The sequence below is a fragment of the Heterocephalus glaber genome, unplaced genomic scaffold (genome assembly GCF_053883595.1).
Source record: "Heterocephalus glaber isolate CG9 unplaced genomic scaffold, H.glaber_assembly_v1.0 deba00001564, whole genome shotgun sequence".
Taxonomy (NCBI): Eukaryota; Metazoa; Chordata; class Mammalia; order Rodentia; family Bathyergidae; genus Heterocephalus; species Heterocephalus glaber.
The window spans coordinates 22,665,937-22,681,601 of record NW_028258351.1 but is presented as its reverse complement, the minus strand read 5'-3'; the positions used below and the strand labels follow the sequence as shown (position 1 = coordinate 22,681,601).

General features: G+C 41.7%; 1 protein-coding gene across 2 annotated transcripts in view; it reads right to left on the bottom strand.

Moving 5' to 3' along the window:
• Shisa6 (shisa family member 6) overlaps positions 1-15,665 on the bottom strand; it is a 304,683-nt gene that overhangs the window by 273,656 nt on the left and 15,362 nt on the right. For both annotated transcript variants that reach the window (XM_004857548.4, XM_004857546.4), the window contains exon 2: positions 8,365-8,525. In XM_004857548.4, coding sequence (XP_004857605.1) covers positions 8,365-8,525 — 161 coding nt within the window. The remainder of the gene's footprint in view (positions 1-8,364; positions 8,526-15,665) is intronic.

Below are 15,665 nucleotides of genomic sequence, written 5' to 3'. Positions count from 1 at the left end.
ATCCTAGGACCTTTGCATTGGGTGTTCCTGCTGCATGGAATGTCCCCTCACCACATCTCCCTATGGCTGGGTTCTCCTAGTGAATCAAATACCAGCTCAATGCCATGTCAGGGCCACATTACCAAAGGCCACTCCCTCTCCCCAGAGTTTCTCAAAAACATCACCTGCCTGAATTCTGAAGTTATTCACTTGTTCACTTTATATCTCCTCCAATACAGGGGAAGATCTATGAAAGGAGTGGCTTTGTTGTGACCATGACTAAAACTAGATGTGCCACTTAATATGGATTGCCGACTTGACTGGATTAAGAGATTCTTGGAGATGTGATTTGGTTGTGAGGGCATTAACCTCATTAATGAGTTAATGAATGCTCTGATGAGTTCATAGCTGAATGGATGACTGAGGAGTAGACCCTAGGAGGAAGTGGGTCATGGGGACATGGGGGTACTGTATCTGGACCCTGGCACCTTCCTCTCTGGCTACTTCCCTAGCTCTGATTTCCAGGTGTGTTGAATTAAGCAGTTTTCCTCTGCCATGTTCTTCCACCATGATGTTTCTGCCTTAGAGCCAGTGGATCATGGACTGCAATTTCTGAAACTGTGAGCCAACAATAATCCTCTCCTCTTTTAAATTAAGGTATCAGGTATTATGTCCCAGCAATAGAAAGCTAAACAGTACACCTGAACTGAAGTGGACACTAGATACTACTAACATTTGGGTCAGCTCTGTCCAATCAAATATAATGTGAACTGCAGACTGAGCTACGTATATATTTTCATCTTTTTTTACAGTTGCATTAAAAAACAAAAGGAAACAGGTGAAATTGATTTTAATGTATAACCAATAGAGTAAACTTAAAGCAGTATTCTTTTTTTTTTCTTTTCTTTGTTTTTGGCACTTTATTAAATTCTTTTATTGGTACATTGTAGGTACACAACACAATTACATTTCTCATTAGGAATTGTACCTTTACATAATGCATCTTGATTCTTATTTTTTCCCCATTCCTAACCCTCCCTTCAACCCCTCCACCCTTCCCTATTTACAAAGACTTTATTTTCATTTTTTCCATTTCTCATCATTTTTCCTTTCCCTTCTTTCCTTTCCCCTGCCCCTCCCACTACCCCTACCACTTATGGACCTTTTCTTCCTATTTTACATTATCGATTATTCATTCTAATCATTGGTACATTTTAGGTATACAATATAATGACATTCATCATTGAAAATTTGCACCTTTACATAGTCTCTCTTGGTTCTTATTTTTCACCCTTGCCCAGCCCTCCCTTCAACCCCTCCAGTCCTCCCTATTTACAAAGATTTTGTTCCTATTTTTCCATTTTCTCATATTAATCCCATTCCCTTCTTTCCTTTCCCCTAGCCCTCCCACTTCCTTCCCCTTTGCCCCTTTCCTTCCTATTTCACAATACCTATTATACATTTTAGTCCTTATTTACACTTTCAGTTTCTCACACCAGAGAAACTATTCGGTATTTATACGTGTGTGTCCTATTTATTTCACTTAAGAGTATCGTCTCAATGTGCATCCACTTAGCTATAAATGTCTCTAATTTCTCATTTTTGATGGCTGAGTAGTACTCCATTTTATTAAAAAACCGCATTTTCTTTATCCAGTCTCCAGTTGATGGGCATTTGGGCTGTTTCCAAGTTTTAGCTATCACAAACTGTGCTGCTATGAACATGGGTGCACATATATCACTGTGGTACGATCCTTTTAATTCTTTGGGGAAGATCCCCAGCAGTGGAATAGCAGGGTCAAATGGGACTTCCAGTCCTAGTTTTTTGAGGTATCTCCATATTGATTTCCACAGTGCTTGCACCAGTCTACACTCCCACCAGGAGTGGAGCAGGGTTCCTCTTTCCCACAGCCCTGCCAGCATTTGTAATTGGTTGATTTCATGATAGCAGCCATTCTTTCTGGAGTGAAGTGGAATCTCAGCATTGTTTTCATTTGCATCTCTCGAATGACCAGTGATGTTGAACATTTTTTCATGTATTTATTTGCTATTTCTACTTCTTTGTCTGAGAAATGTCTGCTCATTTCAGATGCCCATTTTCGGATTGGGTCTTTAAATTTGGGAGGTCTGATCTTTTTAAGTTCTTTATAGATTCGAGATAGCAGACCTTTGTCTGAGGAAGAGCAGGTGAAGATTTTTTCCCACATTGTGGGTTGTCTCTTCACACTGTAAAGCAGTATTCTCGTGGCAAATGATGCCCTGGCAGGCTTTACATCCATATTTATGTTTAATGTTTAATGTGTGTTGCCTCCCACCTAGGTGACCCATGTGTCCCAACTTGCATGGAGGCCAAGCACAGGCTGGGGCAGTGATCTCACCATACCTAATGTCTGCTGAGGACAAGCAAAGAAAGATCTCATTTCCCATGAGAAGTTGAAGTTGTCTAGCTGTGTCCTGGAGTTTAGATACATTGCCCAGATTTTCTGGCTCTATGGGCAGCTTTAAACCTATCCCTAGGAACAGGGGCTCTGGGCAACTTGGACCTCCAAATCCTGCTCTAAGTAGTCTTCTGGGAAGGCAGGTTGAGCAAAGTAGGAACAGATACCCTGGATGATGGCCTCTCTGAGGCGACATGGAAGCAAAGCTCCCAGCTGCTCGCTGTGCTGAGCCATGCAGTTCTGAATCAGTCCCAGATAGGAGGAGTGGAGCCATGGGGTTAGGTAAGAACCCTGGCACTGGAACTAGCATCTCCCAGTTTAGCTCTCACCCAGTGACCAGTCTGACTACATACCTATTTTATAGAGAGGGCTACTGAATGGACCAGAGTCTCAGCAGGCTCTTCAGCAAACAGCTACATAACCAATACCTATGCTCTGGCTCCTGCATCTCCCCAAGTGCAGGACCATCCTGTCTTCCATGCATTCCCTGCACACACACAGTTACTGCCCAGGCAGAACCTTCCAACCAATATTCTTGTTCTAGGATGCCACAGTGATGAAAAGATAAAATCCTTACCTACACAGAGCTAATATTCTCATAAGGATAGTGATGTTAAGTAAATGAGCCCCAAATATACGATGTTAGATGGGGTAAGGGCTCTAAAGAAAATAAAGCAGGAGATGCGAAGAGATGACAGTTGGAGAGGCCACTCTGAAATGATAATAGCTGAGCACTGAATTTCATAGCACAAATATCTGATTTTGGAAAACTTAAGGCTACAGGAACAGAGAGGGGAAAAGATCTTGAAGTAATATTACTAGTGGCATAGGGAAGGACTCTCAAGAAGGCCAGTGTGTAGAAGCACGAGAGAAGGGCCTGAAGGTGGTAGAGCAGGCCCGAAGGGCTGTGGCAAAGGCTCCCCTGTCCACTGCACAGCCATCATTCCTGTCTCTGAAGCTTAGAGTTCTGCCCCTGGCTCCCTGACTCTGCCACTCAAGGCTGTGGCTTTGACAGCAGGCAGAATGACTGATTACTCATTTATACAATGCACAGTGGTGTGTAGATGGAGCATAAGTATTTATTTCCTCCAGCTGATGCGTCTTGATGCTGGGAAGGTGGATATCAAGATTGTGGATATGGTCTCATTACTACTACCAGGGATGGCACCCAGATACCCCAAAACAGGCTCTTTGTGAGAAGCACAGGACAGGCAAGCAAGCTAGACCTCCCTTCTTCCCTATCTATGAGGACTAAGCCCACACCAAGCCTCTGAATCAGGAGACCTGAAACACTAGACATGGTGCAGCTCCTAAGGACTCCTCACTGATAATTTTCTAATCAGCTCTGACATTTCTACTTGTGTCTGCTTCTCCCTAGATATCTCCATTCACATCTGCATACTGACCCCTCTGTCTCTCACAGAAGCCTGAGTCCTCTACTCCCTTTGCCCCACCTCCAATGAGAGGACTTCTTGCTCCCCCACTGACTCGGACCCAGCAGTCTTCATCTTGCAGGTTTTCATGGAAACCCAATCTCCACAATCTTCGAAGGATATCTTCCCCATCTTATAGTCACCCTCGAGAGCCCAATTTTCAAAGTTGGCTGAACATAGAAACAGAATAGGAGGTTGCAAAAATATTAATATTATTGATCAGATTCTACTCCAGACCAATTAAATCAGTCTTGGTGGTAGACGCCCGGCAGGCAGTAGTATTTTCAGAATTCCCTATTCAATTGCAGTGTGCAGCCAGGATTGAGAATCACCATGATACAGGGCTTTTCTTCAGCTTCAACATGTGTACAGATCACCTTGGCTTCCTGTTTAAGTACAGATTCTAATTCAGTAAGTCTGGGAAAGGGCCCAAGATTTTGTATTTTCAACTGGCTCCCGTGAGATAGTTGCTGTGTTCCAGGGACCACAACTTGAGTAGTAGGGTCTTAAGGTAGCTAGAATTGAGGAGTGGATGAGGGACATAGGCTTCACTATGTCCTAGTAAAAGTCCACTATGGAGCTCGCTCCCTTTAAAGCTGGGAAGGGGCAGCTGGGCATGGTGGTGTATACCTGTAATCCTGGCACTCTAAGAGGCAGAGGCAAGAGAGTTGCAAATTCAAGCCCAGCTTGGGCAACTTAGTGAGGCCCTATCTCAAAGTAGAAAAAAAATAAAGGGCTGGGGATATAGCACAGTGCACAACCCTGGGTTCATTCCTCCATACTGGAAGAAAGGTTTGGAAGTTTGGCTTACTGGACAAGGTAAGGTGAAAGACTCTTTGATGAAAGGACAGAACTTTTCTGTCCATGTGAGATTAGATCTACATCTAAGATACTACATTCTCTGTTCTGGATACCTAGCTGAGTATCCAGTATATAGTTTAAGTTGCTCAAAAAGTGATACTTGTGTTACGTGGCTGTCATTGTTTATTACTGCATGACCTTCACTCCAATTCCCAGGCCAAATAAGTGTGCGCTTTCAACTTCCAAAACCCTGACCCATCTCAGACACAACTCTATGGATCCTGTTAGTCTAAGGACACTAATGCATTATTTAGATCTCTCATTCATTCAATTCATTTTCCAAAAGCTGTAGATGTGCTTTCATAGCCTGGTCATGGATAGCAGTGTTTGCTATGGATGGGGACCTGTTTAAATGTTCTGCTTGATTTAACTCATTATATTCTTAACACAACTCTAGCCATTTGGAGAGTAGTCTATGCAGCAGAGATCAGATATACAGTAGATGATAGTGCCAAGAAATTAACTGAGCCCGCAACTTTCCAGTGCTTCACAAATTCTAATTGCTAAGTGATTTCACTGAGATGCAAGTTCTCATTTACCAGGTGAGGTGAGCCTGAGATTCTGCGTATCTCACAAATCCCAGATAACAGTAATGCAGTAGGTCCAATGACAGCACTTCAAATAGCAAAACTACCCATATGTTTTAGTGGATTCTGGTATTTCTGGGCCTCTTTCTTAATATCCCCCTAAGTACTCTTACTGCTTTACTACAATTGATGGTTGGTTGATTTGATGAGTGGCAAAATCACAGTAAATTTCTACTCTGAACATTTACTCAAAGTTCTGTAAATTTCTGCTCAAATTGCAATATTTTGTGGCAAAAGGTATCAGCTATTTGGAAAAAGCACTGTGTTTGTTATAAGCTACAGAAGATGTAGCATGTTGTGAAATTGCTTTTACATTTTGGTTTCATGACAGAGACTATTTTCTGGGCCAGGGAAACCATTTCCATTTTTAAAAGCAATATGAAGAGCTACAATTTGACAAATACAGGGAGGGATTTCTTGAAACATAGAAGTGAATCATGTTAACTGTAAAAGCTCCCTTCTCAGCTCACTATAAGACAGGATATGTATGGAAACCACAAAAAATGACAAAAATTATTGCCCAGTGAAGTATGTATAAGAGCAAATCAGTCTGATTCAGTAGCTGTGAACTACCTCAGTTGTAAATGAAGACAGAGAAAAGCTGAACACAGAAGTGAAAATAAACAACCAGGGATGCTTTTGAGGTCAAAATGACTTGAAGTTACAGTGTCACGGGCCAAACTCTGGAGGAAACTGACTTCAAATGATGAATCTTTGGGAAAAACAAAAACACCCTATTCAAAATTGGCAAGTATATCAAGGTTAGACTAAGCAATGATCAATGATAACAAATATTAGTTAGAATGGTGTCTTTATGCAATTTTGGGAGCCCAGTAATTCTCAAACTTTCTCACTTAAGGAAAATTTAAACACCTTGCTCCATTCTCACATCATACCCCCACATCAATTAAATCATGATCTCTAGGTAAGGGTCCCAGGCATCTTAATTTTTAAATCTCTCCAATGATTCTAATGTGCGGTCAAGTTGGAGAATCATTGGCATTCAAAGTTGCCACTCCTACATGAAGGAATCCATCTGGACCATTGATTTTTGACCCTGGCAGCATGTTAGAATCAAATAAATTTAAAATAGTGATGATCATCTCCATTCCTAGAAATTCTAGTTAATCTCTGGAGCTTAGGCATCAGCATTTTTAAGAACTTCCCAGTGTGCAGCCAGGTAGATGACCACCGCTTCATATGTTTGTACCATGATTTCATCTGTTGCTTCCATTTAAAGGATCTAGTATGTTACAGCTGAAAATGCATCTTAGACTCTTTGCAAAGGTAGATTCCTCATTTTACCTTTAAATCAAGAATTTCTAACTTGGAGGGGTTCTGTGACTTCCCTTAAATCCTACACAAACTGTTGGATGAATACATCCATCCATCTGTGTATATACATGTGTACCTTTAAGGGAGAATGTCCTTTGCTTTTGTAAGTGTTCAAAAGATTTAAAACTACAATATTAAAGGCTAATGTGGCTTCATAAATTTAAGAAAGTTAAAGAATGAATGGAGAATAAATTTTACCTCAGCAGCACCTCTGCTAGTTTTGGATCTGGGCACCCCTATGCCATGTAGTGATCATGTATCTTTATTGCAAGTTTAGTTCGGACCCTATACCCCATCCTTTGAAAAACTGTAGAGCACTGGATATGAATTCCCCCAGAGCTAAGGACCAAAGTACAGTAGAAACGTGGGGAGTGGGGTCAGTACTGGGTTTTCTCGTAAATCTTACAATGAGATATGACTTATCAAGATGTAAAGACACTGTCCCCTCAGATATTTTGCATTCATGTCCCCAACTGGATAAGGATATTATGGTTTTCTAGTCCTGACCATTGGTAATTATTTGCCTTGATTTAAATTCTAGTTTTCTCTCTTACTAATTATGTGACCTTGGGAAAGTTATATAATCTTTTTATTCCTCTTATAAAGTATTGATAATATCAGTACTTTTAAGACTGTTGTAAAGAATAAATAAGAAAATAAGTGTAAAATGCTCAGCATGATGTTTGGCAGAGTAAGCACATTAAATATTTACATTATATTACTGCGTCTACTATTGTTTTTCTTATTATTAACACCTTTATGACCTTGTTCAAGTTACTAAACATCCTGAAGCTTTATTTATTGATCCATAAGACAAGAAAAATAAATTTAACCCATTTTCCTTCATAGTGTTATAGTGATGACCAAGTAAAAGAGTAGGAGGTATAGTCAGCCCTTCATATTCCACAGGTTCTGCATCCATCTGCAAGATTCAACCAACTGTGCGATTCAATCCAACAGATTTCAACCATGAATCAAAAATATTCAAAACATTGTAAGTGTACCAAACCAGCACAGACTTTATTCTCTAAACAATACAGCATAACTAACTATTCACAGAGCATTTGCATTGTATTAGGTACTATGAAACCTAGAGATGATTTAAAGAATACAGAAGGATGTGCACTAGTTATAGGCCAACACTATGCCACTTCATAAAAGGGACTTGAGCAGCTACACATTTTGGTATCCTCAGGGATCCTGGAACCACATATTAAGCTCAGTTGTGTATCATCATTATCATATGGTAACTTATCGTATATACAGGGAATCTATAGCCCACAGAAAAGGGAGGCCCTAAAATACAGACAACATTCCCATCCTCAGGAAGTACTCTGAGATTCCAACAGCTGAGCAGGCTTTCTACCTGGGTGCAGGATTCTTTTGCTGCATATCCAGCATTCCAGTCAGCCCAAACTTTCCCACCACACAGGCCAATGGATGCTTAAGCTCTACATGGCTGCTGCACACTACCCCTCAGAGAAGAGAATTAAACCAGTCACTCAATAAAGCACGGGTGCCCCAAAGCATCAGCAGCCCTCATTCAGCCCAGAACTGATCAGCAGTGATCCCTCTCACACAACAACCTTCCCAGGAAAAGTCCTCAGTCCTGCCTGTCCACCAGGACACTCTTCACTACACAGTACTCCACCATCTGGCCCACCAGAGCAGAAAATCACTGACACCTTTCAACAGTCTCAGCAAAGATTCGAGATGATCAGCATTCACTTACCCGGAGTCTGCTTGGTTGTACGCACGGGGGTGTAGTGATTTTTGGAGGACGATCTGACCGGTGTGTTCTCTTTGGGAGAGGTATTGATAGCCGAGATAGTTTCTCTTTCACAGTGTGCTATGGGGATTGGTCCCTGTTGTCTTAAGATGTCAGCCAGAGCCCTAAAGAAGGAAGAGATCACACAGTGAGACTCTCATGTGCTGCACAGAAGGGAGTGGTTCACTTCTGTAGGTGCTTTGAGACCTGGAGCTGGGAAGAGACAGAGACATGGCATTCAGTTCTCAACAGTCACAGCCTCATCTAGTGCTGGCTCAGTGGAGAGAATACCATGCCTTGGGGTACAGATGCTAAAAGACTGTGATTATGACTTTTTTGAAATTTATTTCACGTCAGCAAACTCTGAGCTCCTTCAAAATACTGATTCCCCAAATACCCACCTACGTCAGCCAGAATTGCCAGCAACTGGGCAGTGGAGTGCCACCTTGGGAAAAGGCTGACATCACAGGCCTCACATGCAGCAGCAGGGTACTAACTATTAGGGGACCAGCCTCCCCTGCACACACAGAGCAGCATGCACTAGGTACTGGTGACCCAAATAAGTACAACACACCCCTCCTGCTGTCAAAGAAAGGTGTGATTTAGCTGCAAAAGCAGGATGCTCAGATAAAAAGATAAACATCAGAACACATGGATGGTGCAGACAGAGAAGGCAAATGGAGTTTAGACAAGGGAGCAATTATAAACACAGAGGCAAAAAATCCACAGGAAAAAAGATGCACAGAAACTCTGCCTAAGTGGAAAGACGACCCCCTACCAAGAGATTCAGTGACCCAGAGAAAGCAGGTTTTATTTACTCAATCCCTACCTTCAACAACCAAACATATAATTCTTGAAGACGAGGCATGCAACAGTCCCTGCAGAGACAGAGGTTAATAGGCCCCCATTCCTGCCTTCTAGGAACTCTCAATTTAGGAGGGATCACTCTCCCACCTAGTTTCAAACAGGACTCCTTCAGTGGATGGCACGGGAGATAGCACTGTCATCGGTACAGAGGCAACAGGGACGCGCTAAGGAGCATAGATGAGTGTGGACTGGCCAGAAAGGCTACATTTGGATAACATCCCTGGGTCCTGCTGTACCCCTTTTGACCCAGCAGGGCAAAGACTCTTCCATGTGCTCCGGGTGTCCCTGAGGGGTGGGGTGGGTGAGGCAGCGTAACTCCAGGCCTCTTTGAGTCAGCCCTGCCCCACTGAGATCATGACCAACCCACCCCATGGCTTCCTTCGCCTCTCACCTCTAGTACTCTGCCCCCTTGGAAAGTGACAAGCACAACAGTGTCTGAGAGTGGATGATCTCCTTCCATTATGCTTCCTGTGACAGACATGCCGAACCTTCTTAGAAGTGCATCAAGCTGGCAATCTTTTCATTTAGTGGCATTTATACAGCAATTTCAGATTTTCCAAGTGCTTTCCTCTCACTGGCTTTCTTTGCTCTCAGCCTGTCAAGGAAGGAACAGACCACACACCCCCCCACACACACTTCCACGGACAGGCAGAACACAGAACCTCATGTTCAGGGGAAAGAAATAGGGAAGGTCTGGGTTCGGGGCCATACATCAGCCATTTGGGTCCTAGGAATAAGGAAAAAGTACTGCCCTAGAAAGGCAAGAGTTTTAGGTTCAAATCCCAGCTCTGCTGATTAGCCATGAACCCCTGGGCAAACATTTTAATCATTGAGGCTGAAATGTAATCACTTTTTCCCATTGGGAAAACAAAGGGTTTAAACTAACATGACTTTTTTTTTTTAGATAAGGTCTTGCTTTCTGGCCAGGGGTGGCCTTGAACTCACTGTGATCCTCCCGCCTCAACCTCCTGAGTGCTGGGATTACAGGCATGCACCACCACACCCAGCAAACTAACATGACTTCTAAAACATCTTCTGATTCTGACATGTGATAACTTTATTTTGCATACTTTTTTAACCATACATTAATGCAAGATACCATTGTTTCATCCTTCTCATGGTCAAAGACTCTTCCCTACCATCTTTCTGTGATAAGAAAATAGTGAATTACAAGTTATAATAGACACATAGGCCAATTGAGTAGAACTGAAAGTCCCAAAATGTATGTCCCAACATACATCTACAGTCAATTCATGTTTCATAAGAGTGCCAAGAATATTCATTGGAGAGAGAATACTTTTCTTTTCAAAAATGATCCTGGAACAAATAGTTTTCCATACATAAAAGAACAAAATTAGGCCCTAATCTCACACTATACACAAAAATTAATTTAAAATGGGTCATATACCTAAATATTAGTCCTGAAGCTATAAACTCTTAGAATAAAATATGGGAGTAAATCATTGTGACTTCTCCCATATAGCAATGGTTTCTTAGATCTAACATGAAAAGCACAAGAAACAAAAGAAAAATAGATAAAAACATTTGTGCATCAGAAGATATCATCAAGAAAATGAAAGACAATCCACGGAATAGGAGAAAACATTTGCAAAGCACCTATCTGATAACAGACTTGTATCCAGAATATTTATAAAAGCATCTTACAACTCAAGAATTTAAAAAAAACAAATATCTCAATTTTAAAATGGGCAAAGGATGTAAAGAGGCATCTCTCCAAAGAACATACACATGAAAAGTAGTTTAGTATGATTAAGCACTAGGGAAATACAAATCAAAATGACACTGCATGCCATACCCATTCAGACATACTAAGATGGATACAAACAAAAAGGCCGATAACAGCAATTGTTGCCAACAATTTAGAGAAACAGGAGTCTTCACACTCTGCTAATGAAAATTTAAAACAGTACAGCCCCTTTGGAAGGCAGTTTAACAATTCCTCAAAATATTAAACCTATAGTGAATAGGCCCAGCAATTCTACTCCCAAGTACTCTCAAGAAAAATGAAAACATAACTACATAAAACTTTATATGAAGGTTCATGGCACAGTATTAGTAAGAGCCAAAGGGTGGCTACAAGCCAAATGTTCATCAATTGATGAATGGATAAACAAAATGTGGATGTATCCACAAAATAGAATTCTTCAGTCATAAAAAAGGAACGAAGTAATGACACGTGCTATACTATGGAAGAATCTTGAAAACACCACATTAAGAAAAAGAAGCCAGTCACAAAAGACTACATTTATATTAAATGACCAGTTCACCAAATCTACAGAGATAGAAAATAGATTTGTGGCTACTCCAGGGTTAGGAGAGGGCTGATGAGGAAAAACTACTAATGACTGTGGACAGTTATATCTCAATCGTTATTATTCAAAAGGTTCTATCCTTTCTCTTGCCTTCCAAGTTCTTAAGCAGACTCCTACTTCTCTGATGCCTATGAAGGGGAAAGGAGTTATGTGATTAAATCCAACCCCTTAGACTAGCCAACACCAAGTCTAATCAGTGGTTCTCAAGTAGGGTGATTTTGCACCCCCCCCCCGGAATATCTGGCAGTACCTGGAGACATTTTTGGTTGACACAACTATACAGAGATGCTTCTGGCACCTGGTGGGTACAGGCTAGGGATGCTGTTGACTTCCTACAATGCACAGGATGCTCCTCATGGCAAAGAATTATCAAGCACAAAATATCAATGGCAGTAAGGTTGAAGAACCTCGACTGATGTCTACTCAGCAAGCAAGGAAGTAGGTACTTCATCCTCAAGGCAGGGCTGTCTTCCTAAAGACTAGCAGGTTCAGTGCTTGCTGCTGGACAAGTAATATCTCTGGGTTACAGCAAGGCTGCTTCCTCCTGTCTCTGGGCCATAGAATGAAAGGAAGTAACTTGGGAGAGGGGACTTTGGCTGCCCAGTAGTCTGGGGTGTGCTGGGCAGCAGAGCCAAGGAGGACTGTACCAAAAACTGTTTCTCAAGGCTGCCTGATGCCTGGGGCCCCACCATGTGTTGTCCCACTGAAGAGCATGACAGCCAAGGAAATGATCCTGGTCCTATACCTCCTCCTGAATCATTCCCCAAGATCCAACCCTTCCCAGTGCCCTCTGCCAGTGTGAAAGCGGGGTTCTCATCTCAGACCACGTGGCCTTAGGAGCAGGTTGCTTTGCTAGCTCCCCCTCCCATCTCCTCAGCTCAGTGACCTCCCTCTTTGCTCTGGTTCCTCTCCAGCTACAATCCCTTGCTCTCCAGGGTGCTCAATAAATATTATTCTAATTCTGAAATGTGCAACCCTGGACTCACCTAATTAATTTGGATCCACCAGAGGAAATGGGTTAAGGCCTGAGCTACTTTCTAACCGCAGGGAAGAAAATTGATCATTGAGGAACAGCCAAGTGGATTTTTTGGAGTGGGCAGGCAGCTTTCAGGGGCTGACAGGATGGCTAGACAGACAGACAGACAGACAGAGAAGGGGGGGAGAGAGAGGGAGAGTGGAGGAGAGGAGAGGGGAAGGGAGGGGAGGGGAGGAGTTGAGAGTGAAAAGGAGAAATAAGAGATAGAGATAGAGAGAGGGAAAAAGACAGAATGAACTCCTAGGAAGAAAGGACAGGAGAAAAGAGAAAAGAAAGAGACCACAGAGAGGGAAGGTGACAGTCAGACAGAAACAAACAAGTGGAAAGTGGAAAAGAAAAAGGAGAAACTGAGAATCAAAGGGAAATTCAGAATTAGAAAGCAGTTCAGAAGACAGAGACATTCAGAGAAGGGGGCCAGAGAGAGACATTCCAAGGCAAAGAAATTCAGAGGGAGATATACAGAGCCAGCCACATGAGGGAGTGAGAACAAGAACGCCAGCCAAGTGCCCAGGAGGTGCCCCACCCCAACCGCGACAACTACAGATGTCCTAATTCTGAATCTGAAGTGAAGAACACCCTCTACCCCAAGTCCCCGTGCCTGAAGGCCACTTTTGATCTATCCAACAAAAGAATTCTTTCACCTGAATTATCTGGATTATAGCCTGGGTTCACTGCTCCCTTTTGCACATGTCTTCCTTGGCTTTTTCTGATGTGTGGTGAGCAGGGGAGAATAAATTAATTGGGAAGCAAATCTGAGAAAGGAAAATAGTCATTCTAATCATTCAGGTTAGGAAACTTTAGTCTTCTTCATGCCTCAGTATTGTGTATCAATTGCCTGGATAATGAAAACACTATCTTACATCTGAACAGCACACAATAATTTCTAAATATGTTCACCTGCCTTGCCCCACACAATTTGTTCTAACCCTGTGACCTTTGCAGCCATTTTTACCCCAAGTTCTAATAAGGAACTGAGGTTCAGACTAACTTCTGTACTTGAACATGATGGAACAGAAACTTAAAATTCAGAGCTCTGACTTGAGCTGGGGCACCCTTCTGACGCTGTGACGGCCTCTAACATACATCTCACTTTCCTACAAATCCTCAGCTTTAATGAATCTTCCTGGTCTCTCAAGCTGGGCCTGCTAATTTAGCAAATGCCAGTCAATATTTGGGCATGGAGAAACAATACGTAAATGAGTGATTCGGGTCAAGATCAGTTATTTATTTGCTTAAAACCTTGCTTAATATTGTCAGTGGCCCTGAAGAAATGAAAGTATATTTGAATTTCCCTAAGTGCTTAGTTATCTCAATACCTGTAAGGACTAAGCACAACCAACATTCTGACATGCTGCCACCTACATTCAAGATATGAAAAGTTTCTTAAAGTGGCAAAGGACTTCTCTTTAGCAATAGAAAAATAAACAAAACCTTGTAACTTCTTCATGTCTTTCCTGCTGGAGAATTTAAGGAACATCATTTGAGTTGTTACTATGTATCAAATACTGAGTTAAAAATCTTACATGCATTATATCCTATAATTCTCAAAACAACCTTATATAGTATGGGTAGTTGCCATATTTTACTGATAAAAAAAGACTTTGAGGTTAGATAGCTTTCCAAAGATCACAGTTAGTAAATAGTAAATTTGGATTTCAAAGTATATAGGATAAACTACAGGAGCTAACTATACTTGTATACCATTAGAATACTCATCTATAAACACATCCATCTATGCATTTATCCAGTTATCCATCCATGTATCCATTCGCCCATATATTCACCATCTAACCATCTACCCATCCATCTGTACACCCATCCTTCTATCTTCCACCTATCCATCTCTCCACTGATCCTTCATCCACCCATCCATCTATGCATCTATCCACTCATCCATCCCCCCATCCATCCCTCTACCCACCCATCTTTCCACCTATCTATCCACCTACCCATTCATCTACTCACCCATATACCCATCCACCCTTCAATCCATTTAATCATATTTTCTTTTTTACCTCCCATGTCCCTGCAATGTTCTCTGAACAATGAGATTTTTGGAGAGGTTCAAACTTCAGAGGAAGAAAATCTACCTAGACCTAAGAACTCAGCTGCAGCTCAGTTGCTCAGTTTTATTCATTTCTGTAAGTCATTAACATCAACAGCTTTGAAACTTTCTACACTACTTTAGCAGCCAACCATTCTGTCAAATGAAATCCCGAGTAGAACCCCAGAATACTTCACTAGACCTCTGCTCTGCATGATGGCAGAATGAGGAGCCAGAACCCTGCTCTCCAGATCTCTGCCTCTGCACCCAGTAGTTCCTTGTCTTCATCAAGTTTCCAAGTTTTGAAAACAAATGTGACAAAGGTGTCCCAAATTGAAAACGTGGAATTTTTTGCTCTTATTTTAACTCATTGAGTAGATAGTAAAACTTAGGTTCCCTCAAATTAAGTGAGGAACTTAAGGCCTGCTCTTTTGTCTCTTAATTAATATACTCTCCATGAGAACTCTATGAGTGCCACTCCTTACTGAGGTGGACAAATGGAAACCAGACTTTTGCTCTCCCATGTACCTGGATTTCTGAGCTATATAAATGCTGCAGAAAGGAGAAGATAAGCTCAGCTGTTGTTCATTAAGTATTTCTCAGCCAAGAGCAAAACAAGCAGGATATAAATTCAAATACAAGTTCTAGGGGCTCCTAGAGATTTCTTAGTATTTTCTCTGTGGATGATCATTTCATCTACATATAAAGATTTTGCTTCTACCTTGCCAATCCTATCCTAATTGTGTCATTTTATTGCCAGACTATTTTGGTTTGGGCCTATGTTTCAAAGTTTAATGGACAGATAAAGAGTAGGCATATCTGCCCTTGTTGCCCACCTTAGGGAGAAAGCATTGTATTGTCTCCATTCATACAAAGCGTTTTTGCTGGAAGTATGGAGTACATGTCTTTGATCTGTTGAGACGGTTCTGTTCTACTTCTAGTCTCCTGATAGCTTTTACCATGAACAGCTGTGGAATTTAGTCCA